Source organism: Scylla paramamosain, chromosome 31, assembly GCF_035594125.1.
Source record: "Scylla paramamosain isolate STU-SP2022 chromosome 31, ASM3559412v1, whole genome shotgun sequence".
Lineage (NCBI taxonomy): Eukaryota > Metazoa > Arthropoda > Malacostraca > Decapoda > Portunidae > Scylla > Scylla paramamosain.
In genome coordinates this window covers 8,283,817-8,301,459 of record NC_087181.1, presented here as the reverse complement: position 1 = coordinate 8,301,459, position 17,643 = coordinate 8,283,817, and the positions used below count along the sequence as shown (strand labels likewise).

Here is a 17,643-nt window from a genome sequence, read left to right as displayed (position 1 = left end):
ATCGGAAAGGAAAACTGAGTTATAAATTTCATAGTATGTTCTATTCCTTGAGATCTGTGGGTGTAGTAGACACAGGCTTGAAACATGAGATGTTGCCAGATGTACATCCAACCATTTTCTTGAAACACAATTCTCGTTTATTTATAGGTATTTGTAATGTAGAGAAATAATTACTTATTACCCACACTATATGGTTGTGGAAAGTGCATATAAGGTGATAATAATAAAAGCTTTAAAAAATATATAAAGACAAAATTCCGCATCCCTAGTCTGATATTGTGAACTATGAGAAGGGAAAAAATCCAAGAATCAAAATCATATGGCAGGCCACACTTCCATTCATGGCATGGGAACAATATATATACTGTATCTGATGGCTTATAAAAATGCATGGGCTTATAAGACACACCTTAGTTAGGGCAGGCATTGGGAGGGAGGGAGGGAGGGAGGGAGAGAAAAAAAAAAAAAAAAAAAAAAAAAAAAAAAAAAAAAAACAGATTTAAGCACTGAATATGAAGTGAATAGTTTCAATGACATTTGAAACCCTCTCATATGTATTCAGATCCTTATTAGATTGCAATATTTTACATTTAAAACTTCAATATTTGCTAGAACCTACCAACACAGGTCCTTAGACCAATCCTGCTGTGAGATGTAAACAAATATAGTGTAAGCAGTGACTTTGTCAGAGCCCAGAGGGGTAATAAAGTTTGTACATCATATTTTTTTTTTATGATCATTCTACACATAATTCCTAGTTGTAATATTTTAGTACATTTTCAAAACATAAGGATGTGTGAAAATTTCTCTAGAATGTATTTTTATTTAAAATACCCAGTATATTTCTAAAACAAAAGTAAGTGAGAAGATACATCTGTTCTATTCATTATTCATCATGAAATTTAGTAAGACTGTAGTTCTTTTATTCAAATTCATATTCATGAAAATAAATTAGTTATATTCATGTCATACCTCGAGGAATAATGGTATCATACTAAGGAATGCAGTGAATTTTGCACATGTTGCCAGGTTTGGTGTGTAACCAACCGCGAGTTTGTTTTGTTACATGGAATGTAAGCGTCGTCACCAAATTATAGTTTCTTCCTGAGTGACGCTATTTTATGTGAATTACCGGTAAGTACGACCTGTTAAACTTTGTTAACTTGCAGAAAAAGTTGTTTTTTGTGGTGAAGAGGCAATCATCACTTTGTTTGCAAGTGCAAAGATATTTGGGGTTTGATTTAAGGGCCACTGATGGCACTCCATGGTCCTCAACATCACTTGACAGGCACTCCAGGATGGGATGTTCCCATAGAATTACCACTAGCCACTGCCCCAAAGCTGAACCTTGGCCTTATAAGATGCAGGCTCATTTTCTGGGATTTTCGGGGGGAGAAAAAGATGTTTTATGAGCCATCAAATACGGTATACGAAACATGTTACTTTTTTTTTTAATCTAATGGGGCTGAGAAAAAAAAAAAAAAAAAAAAACCTGACAAGACCCCTATCTCTGACAAACCACATCACTATAAAGGTTAATATTCATTACTGCTTTCTGTACTCCTTTTTGTTACTTTGCTCACTTTAACTGTTTGTTTATCTAGCTTCCCTGTGTTCGTCTCTTACCTATACTGTTGTGCTCTTTACAACATTTTTTAGTGTTTTATATGTTCTTAGATATCTTAAGTTGGTGTACTATACCTAATTCTTTTAGCTTGATGATGCCTTCTGTGAAGGTAAAACATTGCAATACAGGAAGAAGAAACTTGGATGTCTCCCTGTTCAACTCGATATATATATACAATGGTACCTCTACATACGAGTACATCTATATACGAGTTTTCCAAGATACAAGTAAAAATTTGCAAAAAATTATGCCCCATAACATGCATTTTTTTTTTCCAAAATACGAGCAGCCAGCAGCAGCAGCAGCAGCAGCAGCGCCCAACATCATCAGCACTCAGTAGCAAAGCAGCGATCCACACATCTGCACATTGTACCATTACTCATGGCTGCTAAACGTTTGCTCTGACTTTTATGTGTTTTTTTGTATTTTGTGCTACTTTTTTGTGCTTTTTTGTACATTTAACCATGGGGCCCAGGAAAGGAAGTGCTAAAGATAGTGGTGATCATAAGAAACAAATTATGAGCTTAGAAATTAAGCAGGAAATAATTGAAAAACATGAGCGTGGTGTGTGTGAGTGATCTTACTAAGGAGTACGAGCGTAGTACGTCGACTATTTGCACCATTTTGAAGAACAAAGATTTAATTAAGTGTAAAAAACATGCTAAGGGAATGACTATTCTCTCTACTAAACAAACAGATATCCATGAAGAGATGGAGAGGCTTTTTTTTATATGGATAAAAGACAAAAGAGATCACTGGTGATACAGTCACTGAGGCCATAATTAGTGAGAAGGGTTGTGCCATTTACGCTGATTTGAGAAGAGAGTAGGCAGAGAAAGTGGGGTGGGGAGAGCTCCAGCACACCAACAGTACCAGAATTCAAGGCTTCACGAGGTTGGTTTGAAAAATTTCATAAGCGTAACGGAGTTCACTCTGGTTCGTCTTGGAGAGGCATCTAGTGCTGATGCTAAGGCAGCTGAAGAGTTCTGCAAAAAATTTGCAGAACTCATTCTCACTGAAGGCTATGTCTCGCAGCAAGTTTTTAATTGTGACGAGACAGGCCTTTTTTTGGAAGAAAATGCCACAAAGGACCTTCACCACGGCCGAAGAAAAGAAAATGCCAGGCCACAAGCCCATGAAGGACAGACTGACACTGGCTCTATGTGCCAATGCCAGCGGAGATTGTAAAATCAAACCTCTGCTGGTGTACCAGTCTGAAAATCCAAGGGCATTCAAGGCACACAAAGTGCTAAAGGAGAAACTCCAAGTCATGTGTAGAGCTAATGCCAAAGCCTGGGTTACCCATCAATTTTGTTAAATGGGTTAACCTCGTATTCAGCCCAGGTATCAAAAAATATTTGGAGGAGAAAAATCTTCCTCTGAAATGTCTACTTATCCTAGACAATACTCCTGCTCATCCCCCTGGCCTAGATGATATTCTCGATGAGTTCAAGTTCATCAAGGTCTTATACCTCCCCCCCCCCAACACAACCTCTATCCTCCAGCCCATGGACCAGCAAGTGATTTCTAACTTCAAGAAATTATACACAAAGCATTTATTTAAGCGATGTTTTGAAGTTACTGAAAACACCAATCTAACCCTGCGTGAATTTTGGAAGGAACATAACAACATTGTAATTTGCTTGAAAATCATAGACTTGGCTTGGCAGGGAGTAACTCGTCAAACCTTAAACTCTTCCAGGAGGAAATTGTGGCCTGATGCTGTTTCTAAACGTGACTTTGAGAGATTTGAAATGGCAGAGTTGGACGAGATAGTGGCACTCGGAAAGTCCATGGGTTTGGAGGTTGATGAGAGGGACATCAACAATCTCATTGAGGAGCACAGTCAGCAGCTGATGACCAAGGAATTACAGGAGCTTCAGGCCCTACAAGAAGTGGAGATTCGTCAGGGGTTCACTGGCAAGGATGAGGATGAGGATGAGGCTCCTGTGGTTACAACTGCAGAAATTAAAGAGGTTTTGGCAACATATCAGGTGACTGATTTTGTGGAAGAAAATCACCCAGAAAAGGTACACAGAAACCGCGCAGCTGCCCAATACAATGATGTATGCCTCACACATTTCAGAAACATTTTGAAAAGTAGACAGAGGCAAACCTCATTGGACCATTTTTTCAGCAAGGGGCCTCGAGAAAGTGGAAATCAAAGTGTGCCTAAGAAGGCTGAAAATAATGATGAAAATTAGTTTATGTAAGTTGAAGCAAAAAAAAAAACAGTAAAAAAAAAAAAAAAAAAAAAAGTCTTTATGCTACATTGTTTGATTCTAATGCAAGTTGTAAAAAAGCTATCTTTAGTTTGAATAAATTTAAGTAAAATGAAAAATTATTTTAAGCTACATAAAGATTAAAATTAAGTTTAATTTCCAGTTAATCTAGTGTTAAGTTTAATTTTGTTTGTTCAAGTTTACACTACTTATCCCCCATCCTCCGCCTACTACACTGGCATCCTTCATCCTCCACCTATTTGCGTTGTCTGCCATTGTCTGTCTTCTGGTAAGCGTTCACAAAACATTATATTCAAGTTATTATTATTTATTATCTGCACTTATGTTTAGTAATGAATTATTCATGTTTTGTAATTTAAATGCATATTTATTTCAGGTCAATTGTGGTATTTTGTATTTCGTTCTGCTGGCTGGAACAAATTAACAGGGTTTCAGTTCATTTAAATGGGAATTAATAACTCCTGATACGAGTAACTTCAAGTTACGAGGTAGGGGCTGGAACCAATTAAACTTGTATCTAGAGGTACCACTGTGTACACACACACACACACACACACACACACACACACACACACACACACACACACACACACACACACACACTAGCTAAAACAGCTTCTATGAAGTTAGGCGTTCTAAGATGTCTCCGCCAGTTTTTCTCACCCTCCCAGCTGCTAACTCTGTACAAGGGCCTTATCCATCCATGTATGGAGTATGCTTCACATGTCTGGGGGTGTTCCACTCATACTGCTCTTCTAGACAGGGTGGAATCAAAAGCTTTTCGTCTCATCAACTTCTCTCCTCTAACTGACTGTCTTCAGCCTCTCTCTCACCGCCGCAATGTTGCATCTCTAGCTGTCTTCTACCGCTATTTTCATGCTAACTGCATGCCTCCCCTCCTCCCACAGCCTCACTGCACAACTTCCTTCTTTCTCTCACCCCTATTTTGTCCACCTCGCTAATGCAAGAGTCAACCAGTATTCTCAATCATTCATCCCTTTCTCTGGTAAACTCTGGAACTCCCTGCCTGCTTCTGTATTTCCACCTTCCTATGACTTGAATTCCTTCAAGAGGGAGGTTTCAATACACTTATTCATCAGTTTTTTTACTACTGCTTTGATCCTTTTATGGGACTGGCATTTCAGTGGGCATTTTTTTATTTACTGGATTTTTGTTGCCCTTGGCCAATGTCCTTCCTAAAAAAAAAAAAAAAAAAAAAAAAAAAAAAAAAAAAAAAAAAAAAAAAAAGAGAGAGATGAAAGAACAGATGAACCAGCTGCATAGGTTAAATGGCAAGTGTATTTGTCCTGTACTAGTCCTACAGCAAATCAGGCACCACTGCCATCTATTACAAGAAAAATATTCAAAAGCATAAAAAAGTCTTTGTTGATAACAATAAATGTAATTATGAAGTTTAATGAGCTCATTTTTTTTTTTTTTACTGCAAAGCCAGTTAGTCACTTTAATGTAAGATTTGATTAAACAACTAGTCCTACGGATGATCTTTATGTGAAAAACTCATATTGGGTAATATATATTAAACTATGATTTCATTTAACATTGGCCAAGTTTAATACAGGAAAATGGTTTCATAAGACTGAAACAAATAATCAGTGCAAACAAACAAGTATAATTAAAAAAATAAATAAATAAACAATTAATTAATTAAATAAAATTAAAATAAATAAGAAAATAAATAAATAAAAAATCAATTTGAATAAAACATCCAATGCAAATGAAATAAATCAATTTCTTGGTATTCTTAAGAGAGAGAGAGAGAGAGAGAGAGAGAGAGAGAGAGAGAGAGAGAGAGAGAGAGAGAGAGAGAGAGAGAGAGAGAGAGAGAGAGAGAGAGAGAGAGAGAGAGAGAGAGAGAGAGAGAGAGAGAGAAACTTCTCCAACAATGGTATTTAAATGTGGATGATGAATTATCGTGCACGCATTGTGAAGTACTATAGTCTGACCATTTTGAATTGAGTGTTTGGGCATTGTCCTTTTTGTGGATTCCCTGGCCTGCAGTGCTGCCAAACCTTGTACTGGGTAATTATCAGATTACAGCCTGTGTCGCTAATAACCTTGCTTCCCACACACCACCTGTCTCTCTCTCTCTCTCTCTCTCTCTCTCTCTCTCTCTCTCTCTCTCTCTCTCTCTCGCTCTCTGCATATAACAATCTATATTTCATGCAAATTTCTTTCAGAGATCTATACTTACCTATGAATCATTAAAAATTTGAGAAAAATCTGCCTGTCAGTCAGTCAAAGCTCCCCCCCCCCCTCTCTCATGAATTTCATGTAAATGTGATAGGTTTCCTTTAAGATATAATAATTCCCTTAAACTATGATGTTATATTTTTATTCTTTAGTTACACTCTTTTTCCACACCACCGTCAAGGTAAAAAAAATCAAGGCACATCGGTGGCTTTTGCTGTTCTAGCAACAGTTCTTGAGGGGTCAAGTAATGACCCCCTATTAGCCTTTTCTTCCAAAAAATACTTATTTACTGAATAAGTAAGCTGTTTTTCTCAGCTGTGGAGGTGACGAGAGAGAGCAGGAGAGGTAGCTTCCATCCTGGGAGGAGAAAGTGATCATGGATTAACTGTGACCTCACTTGCTCACCCATGGAGATGTGACAATGCCTGGAGGAAACGTTGCCAAGTACTGTGATGTTTGCAAAAAAATAAATAAAATAAAAATAAATAAATAAATAAATAAATAAATAATAAATAAATAAATAAATAATAAATAAATAAATAAATAAATAAAAATAAACAAATATATATATATATATATATATATATATATATATATATATATATATATATATATATATATATATATATATAATTAGAGTAACTTCCCTTTTTTTTTAAGAGCATCACAGTGCATATATACTACACCACCATTTAATTTTGAGGTAGGAAATACCTGACATGAGGTGTGTCTTGGTATAAGTGTGGCAGAGCCGCAGGCCAGGGAATCCCAGACAGGACAACACCTAAATGCTCAATTCAAAATGGTCAGACCAAAGGCCTAAAGATGCCATGAGATTATTTTTGCATTTTTTATTTTTTTTTTTTATCTTAAACTCGGTCAGCCCTCTTAAACTGTTTGTGTTCTAGAAATACGCCTTGGAGATGTTAACTTCATTTTCTGAAAATAAATAAATATAGCTGATCAAATTCACATCTGATCTTTTGGCATATTCAAAGATTTTGGCACCTGTTTAGTCCCATAAATGCTGAAAGACAGGGCTTTTACTGCATTTGTATCTTTTCACACACTAGTAATTTTTCATCCAAAACAGTACAAAATCAACTATCTTATGCCATTATTTTGTTGTGGTATTTTTGTAATATCCCATCATATTGACTCCACTATGTTACCTTGAGTAACATTCTAGAACCTAAGGAAAAGAGATTACTTAAAGTGTTAACATAAAAAATCACAAAATAACAAATACGGATTGACAAAACTGTAACAAAGCAGATGAAAACAGACATACAATACTGTGACAAATCTCCAATAGGTTTTTATTGTGTATTTCAATTTATGGTATTCTGATTATGTACTACCACTATATGTATACAGTAACCCAGCCTGTGCTCAACATTTCAATAAAGACTATTGGTACCTCAATATAGAGTAAATCAAGTGGTCTATTATAAATTTGTAAGCCTCCTCTGCTAGAGGCACATTTATCTTGTTCATTAGTCAGTGAGTATATATTTAATTTCTGAAGCCAAGAGTTGCTACTGCCCCTTCATTATCATTCCAAGATTTGCAAGCAAAGAATTCTTACCCCTGTGTATAGGTCAACCCCAATTTTTTTGCCTAAATATTTGGCCTTCAAAACTCAACCTATACATGGATATACAGTACTTCTCATGATGTAAATGATTTTTTTTTTACCCATCTAAGCACTTCCTGGATTTTGCAAGAGCAAAACCATATTACAGAGACAAGAAATACAAGTATTTTCACATAAACATGTATGATGTATAATTTCCACATGAATTCAAGTACTTTCCTACATTATACAGTTATATATTCAGTTCATTAGAATAAAGAAATTTGAGTTTACTGATACAAAAAAAAATTAATAAGTACCCTTTCCACTGATTTAAATAAATGAGTCACATGAATTAAATCATAAACCTATTTTAAAACCTGGGTTTAGCCATGAAGAGATAAAGATGATGTCATATAATCATTAAACAAAGTCTATTAATTACTACCTATTCCTCTACTTCACTTTATGTCTTCTGCCTCATTTTAGTGTGAAGAAAAATTTCAGCTGATCTGCAGTGTCTGAGTGATGTATAACAAATGTATAACTATATATAAAAAAAAAAAAAAAAAAAAAAAAAAAGTCTTCAAGAAATGGCTTTGGTTAAATTATTTATATGTGAATTGACAGTAATGTAAATAGAAGACAAAGTTAACAAGTTCCTGTATTCTATTTTAAAACAACTTGCATTGAAATTAAAGTTATATCCTTAAGTATATTTTTAATAAACAATGCAAGGATATCTCAAGAACTTGAAATGGTAAGAAAGCACCAACTATTTCCCACTCAACTTCATTATCTTGAGGCAAAAACAGTTAATAATGCTATGAAAAATACCCATTATGTTCCATCAAATTTCATTACCTTGAGGGAGAAAAATAGCTTGTAATCTTGTTGTCAGTGTGGGTAGCTCCAGCAGAAGACATCTTGCTTCCCACCAGGGAACCATTCACTATTCTTGTCTCTAACCTGGAATCTTTTGGTCCCTTGGGTCCATCCAAGTGACCAATTACAGCATTTTCATCTTTGCTGTTGCGGTTAGTTCTTCTCTTTCCTGAAAAAGTATACCCATAAATCTCATTATATTTAAAATAGTGTTCAATGAACTAAATATTATTATTCTTAAATGAATGTCCAGCATAAAGTTAAGCATATTATATCTGAATTAGCTATACAGGCAATTCCTAGTTCAGACACTACCTAACAGCACTGAAATAACTGAGGCAAATGAAATAAAACACTATGAGACAGTCACTAGTAGCTGAAAAATTTCTTTCTTTTCAATCTAAGGGATTCAAAACAAAATCAAAATCTTTCAAGTTTTACAACAAATGGGCAATGATCATACCCTCCAACCCTTAGGCTTGTGACTCATGTTTTCTAAATCTGCACAACTTGTATGCTGGCAATCTACCAACATTTGGGATTTGGGTTCAGGGTGCAATTCCTGAATGTTTAATGAAGCAGCTGAGAGAGAGAGAGAGAGAGAGAGAGAGAGAGAGAGAGAGAGAGAGAGAGAGAGAGAGAGAGAGAGAGAGAGAGAGAGAGAGAGAGAGAGAGAGAGAGAGAGAGAGAGAGAAAGAGAAAGAGAGAGAGAGAGATAATAAAGACTGATTTTTCAAAAAATTAAAGTAATAACAGCTCTCAGCCTATATAAATCTACTAATCCATAGCTAATTGTAGCTCACTTTCTGTTTAAGGAAAGTAACTATCCCCATTTTAATTAATTGAAGTGAGTTTATTTGGCTTACAAGCGAAGGTGCCTCTGGCGTTTTGCCTCTGCTAGTTGGGGGGACCTGAGGAGGTATTTTGCTGATTTTCCTTGGAAAGACTACTGCTTCCGTGTCAGAGACCCGTCTTTGTGTGCTGAGCGCATAACAGAGGTGATAGTGTCTGGCATGGAGGCATACATTCCTCACTCTTTTTCTCATCCTAAACCTTCTAAACCTTGATTTAACACAGCTTGTTCTCATGCTATATATGATAGAGAGGTGGCCCACAAAAGGTACTTAAGCCTTCCATCACCAGAATCTCATGCACTTTATATTTCTGCCCGGAACCATGCCAAGACTGTTCTCCAACTAGCTAAAAACTCCTTCATCAACAGAAAATGTCAAAACCTTTCAAGATCTAACTCCCCTAGTGATTTCTGGCATCTAGCCAAAAATATCTCCAATAACTTTGCTTCTTCTTCTTTCCCTCCTCTATTTCAACCAGATGGCACCACTGCTATCACATCTATTTCTAAAGCTGAACTCTTTGCTCAAACCTTTGCTAAAAACTCTACCTTGGACAATTCTGGGCTTGTTCCTCCCTCTCCTCCACCCTCTGACTACTTCATGCCACCTATTAAAATTCTTCGCAATGATGTTTTCCATGCCCTCGCTGGCCTAAACCCTCGGAAGGCTTATGGACCTGATGGGGCCCCTCCTATTGTTCTCTGAAACTGTGCCTCCGTGCTTGCACCTTGCCTAGTCAAACTCTTTCAGCTCTGTCTGTCAACATCTACCTTTCCTTCTTGCTGGAAGTTTGCCTACATTCAACCTGTTCCTAAAAAGGGTGACTGTTCTAATCCCTCAAACTACCATCCTGTTGCTTTAATTTCCTGCCTATCTAAAGTTTTTGAATCTATCCTCAACAGGAAGATTCTTAAACATCTATCACTTCACAACCTTCTATCTGATCGCCAGTATGGGTTCCGTCAAGGCCGCTCTACTGGTGATCTTCTGGCTTTCCTTACTGAGTCTTGGTCATCCTCTTTTAGAGATTTTGGTGAAACTTTTGCTGTTGCCTTGGACATATCAAAAGCTTTTGATAGAGTCTGGCACAAAGCTTTGATTTCCAAACTACCCTCCTATGGTTTCTATCCTCCTCTCTGTAACTTCATCTCAAGTTTCCTTTCTGACCGTTCTATTGCTGCTGTGGTAGACGGTCACTGTTCTTCTCCTAAATCTATTAACAGTGGTGTTCCTCAGGGTTCTGTCCTGTCACCCACTCTCTTCTTATTATTCATTAATGATCTTCTAAACCAAACTTCTTGTCCTATCCACTACTACGCTGATGATACCACCCTGCACTTTTCCACGTCTTTTCATAGACGTCCAACCCTTCAGGAGGTAAACATATCACGCAGGGAAGCCACAGAACGCCTGACTTCTGATCTTTCTAAAATTTCTGACTGAGGCAGAGCAAACTTCGTATTGTTCAATGCCTCAAAAACTCAATTCCTCCATCTATCAACTTGACACAACCTTCCAGACAACTATCCCCTCTTCTTCAATGACACTCAACTGTCCCCCTCTTCTACACTGAACACCCTCGGTCTGTCCTTTACTTATAATCTGAACTGGAAACTTCACATCTCATCTCTAGCTAAAACAGCTTCTATGAAGTTAGGTGTTCTGAGACGTCTCCGCCAGTTTTTCTCACCCCCCCCAGCTGCTAACTCTATACAAGGGCCTTATCTGTCCATGTATGGAGTATGCTTCACATGTCTGGGGAGGTTCCACTCATACTGCTCTTCTAGACAGGGTGGAATCAAAAGCTTTTCGTCTCATCAACTCCTCTCCTCTAACTGACTGTCTTCAGCCTCTCTCTCACCGCCGCAGTGTTGCATATCTAGCTGTCTTCTACCGCTATTTTCATGCTAAGTGCTCTTCTGATCTTGCTTTGCTTTGAGTTGCTAGCCAAAATCCGGGATACGAGTGAGCTTCAGCTAAGCTGCCACTAGTTGGCACAGCAAGCGCCACATGTACCCAGCATTTCTTGTCTCACTCATTGGCTTCATGTGTTTCTATACATGTTATTTATAAATACATCTTTTTACACTAAACTTTCAATATAACAAACATATAGGGAGGGAGCGAGACGAACTGTGGCTGTGTGACAACCAGTTAGTGTCCCTGACAATAGCCAATGATTTGATGCTCTCTCTCTCTCTCTCTCTCTCTCTGATATCACCGGCTGTCAAGCAGCCACAATTCATCTCTCAAACATGTAGTTGACTCTATCAACCAACTCTCCTGCATTTCAAGACCTAAGATATTTGTAAAAATAAAGCAAGCGTTCAATATATTTGAAATATGCATTAATTTGGGACGTTTTTTTGGGGACTGGAATGGATTAATGGAATTTCAATTCATTTCATTAGGAAAAATTGATTTGACATAAGAGCAAATTGAGTTATGAGCTGTCACATAACAAATTAAACTTTTAAGTCAAGGTACCACTGTACACACACACACACACACACACACACACGTCTACCTATCTATCTATCTATCTATATCTATATCTATCTATCTATCTATATATATATATATATATATATATATATATATATATATATATATATATATATATATATATATATATATATATATATATATATATATATAAAAGCAAAAATTTGCTCAATGATTAAGAGAAAACTGTAATGGCATACATGACAACAATCTGTCTAGGATCTAGTTTTGAAATAATTTTATTCCTCACCTAAGAGCAAACTGCATCCACATACAGTATACATGCATGCCTCCCCTCCTCCCGCAGCCTCACCGCACAAGACTTTCTTCTTTCTCTCACCCCTATTCTGTCCACCTCTCTAACGCAAGAGTTAACTAGTATTCTCAATCATTCATCCCTTTCTCTGGTAAACTCTGGAACTCCCTGCCTGCTTCTGTATTTCCACCTTCCTATGACTTGAATTCCTTCAAGAGGGAGGTTTCAAGACACTTATCAATTTTTGACTAATGCTTTGACCCTTTTATGAGACTGGCATTTCAGTGGGCATTTTTTTTGTTGGATTTTTGTTGCCCTTAGCCAGTGTCCTTTCTACATAAAAAAAAAAAAAAATAAAAATTTTATATATATATATATATATATATATATATATATATATATATATATATATATATATATATATATATATATATATATATACATACACATACATATATAATGCTGCTTCTATTAAATAATAATGCATTAGTGTTCATCTCTATCTCTTCTGCTCTTGAGCCATAAGTAAATGATGTCCCTTACCCCAGCACAGAACCACTTTGACATCCAAGTTTCCACACTTTATTTTACCAGGTTTTCCCTGGTACCCATATACTGATCAATCTGAAGTAAGGTCTAAGTGCATCAATTTTTGGTGAGTCAAAGATGAACACCAATTTCACAAAAGTAATGAATTGGCAATACTGATGCTTCCCAGAACAGGCCAACTGTTAGATAATTTATCAATTTCAGTCAGTGACTCAGGCTGTCTGTGCGTAATCCAAAATGAATGCTGATTTCAGACACTGGAAAGAAAACTCATGAAACCTACTGGTATGTGGGAGGGTTAGATCATCTCAAGAGACAAACAGGTACACTGGGTTCTTTCCTATTGTTATAGTTGATGCACCTGCCACTCTTGGGCTGGCAGTCACCTCATTCATGTCATCAATGGGTCATTTGCCCTAACTTGCATTCTGGCACAATTTCAAGACCCTAACTCATGCATTTTGGCACCATTTTAAGATATGCCATATTGGTAACATCATGGTTGATTAATACCAGCAAAATTATTAGACAGGCAATGAAAGACCATTGCTACACACCCAGAACAGAACACCCACCAACAGCATCTAGTAGCACCTTGCAGAGAGCTATCAAATTGAACTCCTGTAGTTCAGAACTTTTCTTGAATTGCCAGCCTGTTGCATACATAAATTGATAGAATATTTAGTTTTACATCTAATGGTAAGTGTTCTTACAGTAGGGTCTGTCTAACCTCTGCTCAACAATATGTTGTTTCCTATTATCTAAAAAAATAGACAATATAAGCGAAAGTTTTGTGAAGGGTCATTCCATCGTGAGAAATGTTCTATTTGTAGACAAATTACCGAACTACTGTAATCTATATTAATTTTTGTAATTAATGAAACAAGTGACATTTTCATGCTATACTACCAAAAAATTATTCCATAGGTTCTTAACAACTAGATCACAGGCCAGTTTGATCACCCAGGCATTTGAATATGAATTTTGAAATAATTATTTCCACAATAATCTTATTTAAAATATTATTAATAACACTGTATCTAGAATACTTCTTATCAAAATCTAAGTAAAATATTAAAGATGCACAGAGACAATTCAACTGATATGAAAAATCTTCTGAATATCTACTCATGCATTTTTCACTATGTAACACAATTTTTGCCTTTGACAGGCAAGTTATTTTCCAGTTCTTTTCATTGCAAAAGAAATAAAATGTCCATTATTCCTGTCAAACTTTGCTTTTGTGGCTTTTAGAATGATTTTTTTGCCCCCCAAATTGCTAAATTTCACCATTTTTCCAGATGCTGCCACAAAAGAGCTTCTTTGCTCTTGTCTTGAATTGACTACATATGTAGCAGAATGCATCTGGAGAATGACTGCAGCCTCTTGATGCCATTTCACCTTTTGTGATGTGTCTTCTCAGGCAGCCAAAGCAGAACTGATTGGTGGCCTGCAAGCCCCTACTTTTATATTGTCAAGCAGTACTCTAAAATATTCTTAGTCCTTCTAGAATATGTTCCAGAATATTCTTAATCTTTCTTCTAGAATATTCTTAGTCCTAGAATATGTTCCTGAATGTTCCCAATCTTTATGTTCCAGAATATTCTCAATCTTTCTTCTAGAATATTCTTAGTCCTAGAATATGTTCCTGAATGTTCTCAATCTTTCTAGAATATTTTTGAACCTACTTTAGAATATTCTGAATCATTCTAGAAAATTGTTGTAGATTCTAGAAAATTCTTGATACTTCTATTGTATTTCAGAAAGTTCTAGAATATTCTGGAAATGTTTACAATGAATATGTTCTAAAATGTTCTAGAAACTTCTAAGTCTCTGGTAGAACATTCTGGCAGATCTGAGATTTCTGAAATGTAGGCAAATTCTTCTAAATATGAGAAATTTCTTGCTAGATCTGGTCAGTTCATGAATTATCTTATTAAAATTAAAAATCTTTAGAACACTTTATGTTCTTTCTTTCACTGTTGTAACTTATTTGCAACATTTCAAAAGCAATTAGATAATCAAATGATATTTTGCAAAGGTCTTTACCTGACATGAAAACCAATAGTAACCCATACTATAATGAAATAAGGAAAAAATAAATAAATTCATTGTTCTAACCACAAAAGCAAAGTTTTAGGATCAAAATAGCTTTTTTCTATTTTGCTTTGATGGAAATAACTGGAAAATTATGGTTTGGGGCCTAGGACAAGACAAAAGTGAAACTTTGTTACATAGTGAATAATCTCAAGATGTTTATAACAGTATGGGTTGCCATGGCAGATCTATATAAATTTTTTGTCAGTGCCAATAATAGTTTACAAACCAATGCTTTATACAGTGTTATATACCACAGTCAGAGTATTTGAATGTTGTTATTGTAATTCTATATTAATCTATAAAAGTAGTGCAAGAAACATTACCATGATGACACTCCATCTTCATCAAATTGCAGAACAAGCAAAGAAATACCATATTGAGACGGCTTTGCATTTTGCATCACTGTAAGACTCATCTGCCATGACATGAGTGATGCAAGGCTCCTCAATAAGGTTAATGCTCTGAAGAATTAGTGCTGTGGGACTAGTGCCCCCAGGGTTAAAACATCAGCACTGCAGGATTAAAAGTTAAGTTAGGATTAGATTAATTTAATTACCAAAAGTGAACACTGGCCAAGAAATAAATAATATTAAAAGTACTAATATTCTAGCCAATTTTTATATGACTAAATGAACTCCATCAGATAAAGCATCAATCGTTAAACAGAAAATGATCTCTTAAATTAATGTGTAGCCCACAGGTATGTCCTAATGGTTTTATTGATGTTTCAACCAATACATAGTATGTAACTATCAGCCAGATTATCAATCTACCTCTTCCCCTTTCCTTGGAGAATCTTCTATGCAAGAAGCTTCCTGTGAGGTATTAGCAGATGCTCTCCTCTGTTTCTCCATGCAAGAGGGTTTTCATTATTGTGTTGGTATTCACGCAAATCAAACAAACTTTGAAAACTAGAGAATTAATGCATTTTACACATACTGAAATGATGGGAAATATTCTGTGATTCATATTTATATAAACAATATGGGATATGGTGATGTACACTAAGATTAGCAGAAATACCAGACGAGTCATGTTGGCAGCCATGGGGACGTTTTCAAATGAAACACACCAACTTCCAGTTTCACCACAGCCTCATCAGTATGATGCAGTATATTCACTTTACCTAGATAGAGTTGGCCATGAACATGAATAAGGAAGAGTTGCAGTACACTGATCCCTAGCTATAAGATTGGGATATGTTCTTAGAAACAATAGCTTTAATTTATCATAATGGGGTTGGTGGGAGAAGCATTCCTGCCAGCCACCACCACCCTGGGATTTTCTGGCCACCATTTCAAAACAACTAAAGAAATAAACATATATACAATGCAAATTTATACTAAAAAAATAAAATAAAGCCATTAAATAATGGGTGTGCAAAAAAGGAACTACAAAAACTCTACAATTAACAGCTCAGCTGAAGGATGATGAGGGCCCCATTCCTGTTGCTGGTGGGGGAGGGAGGGCTGGGGACCCAGGGCTGACTGGTGACAGCCTTGCCCGGGACAAGTGAGAATTGCTTTGTGCTTCTATAACACAGTGAACAGTAATATTTCCTGCAAGATGTGATTTTTCATATGACACCTAGAAAGTCTCATCTGATCCTATAACCAATCACTAATACAATAGCATGTAAAAACAATGTAATTAAGCATGAAATAAGCAAAGAGGAGGTGCTGGGCTGCTCTCCGTGAAGGAGTGCCATTAGTTCACTTTTCTGCCGCTTGATTTCTTCATGCGCTGCTCAAGGAGCTTCCTTGCAACTGATAATAAACGAAGAATGGTTTGCAGGCAGGAAGAAGGTTAGCTATTTAATAATCTGGCAGTATAGCACTTTGCAGGGTCTACATCCCACTGTCTGGAGCATTTTTATCCCATTTTACTGTCAGAAATTGATAAATTTACCTTATGGGGTGGTCCAGAAGACAAGACCCCCACGGTTAGGTTACAAAATGTTAGGTTAGGTTAGTTTACCTTGTGGGGGGGATCCAGGGTTCCCTTGTTAGGAAATAACAGTAAATTTTTAGATTTACACCATAAACCCCCTATCCCCTTAACTTAGCTGGGAGGTTGCACCCCTTGGCCCCCCAACCCCAGGGACACTAATCTAACACCAGGACCCCCTCAGGGATACTAACCTAACCTATCTTACAGATCAGGTCTGGGGAGTTTTTTGGGAAAGTGCCTGTGTCTATTTTGAAAACTATTGATTTCCCACAAAAACTCAGAGGTAAATTTCTCCTTTGAATCCAGTAAGGTATGCAAAAATCACATTCCCAATGTTATAAAGTATGATGAGGTAAATCTAGAGGTAACAAAATAGGTTAGTTTACTTTACGAGGGGTCTAAGGATGGCCAACTCCCCCTCCGGTTAGGAATGCAAAATGTTAGGTTAGGTTAGTTTACCTTATGGAGGTCCAGTAGGTTAAGGGGGCAAGGGGAAGTATTGGTTGAAACTCCAAATTTAGCACTCCAACCTTTACCTTTGACAACAGAAGAGGTTACCACCATTATAACTTCTTTTAGGTATTTAAAGGAATTATTTTCCACAACACAACACAATGGAATAGGTAGGGGTTTACTTTCTAAGGAATGGTACCTAATGATATAATACCAACAGATATAACAGGAGTAATTTGACAAAAATCTTACTTCTATGGCTAACCTCTTTGCATCTGCTTCCGTATAATACAATTAAAATTAAAATTTAACATCCTGAATAATGAACAGGAAAACAATAAGGAAAAAAAATCAACACAAGCACCTCAACTCGAACTTGCCTAGTTTCCTCATTGGCCAAGTCGCTGCCTTGCCTAAAACACAAATGCTGATAT

At 36.5% G+C, this 17,643-nt stretch overlaps 1 protein-coding gene across 3 annotated transcripts in view; it reads right to left on the bottom strand.

Annotated features, from left to right (window-relative positions):
• The window catches only part of LOC135116433 (N-lysine methyltransferase KMT5A-A-like), a 67,089-nt gene that overhangs the window by 48,922 nt on the left and 524 nt on the right, over nucleotides 1-17,643 (bottom strand). For 2 of the 3 annotated variants that reach the window (XM_064033889.1, XM_064033891.1), the window contains exon 2: nucleotides 8,522-8,711. In XM_064033889.1, the coding sequence (XP_063889959.1) occupies nucleotides 8,522-8,711 (190 nt within the window). Of the gene's footprint in view, nucleotides 1-8,521; nucleotides 8,712-15,129; nucleotides 15,319-17,643 lie in introns of all 3 variants that reach the window. The other variant, XM_064033890.1, reaches the window with a different exon arrangement.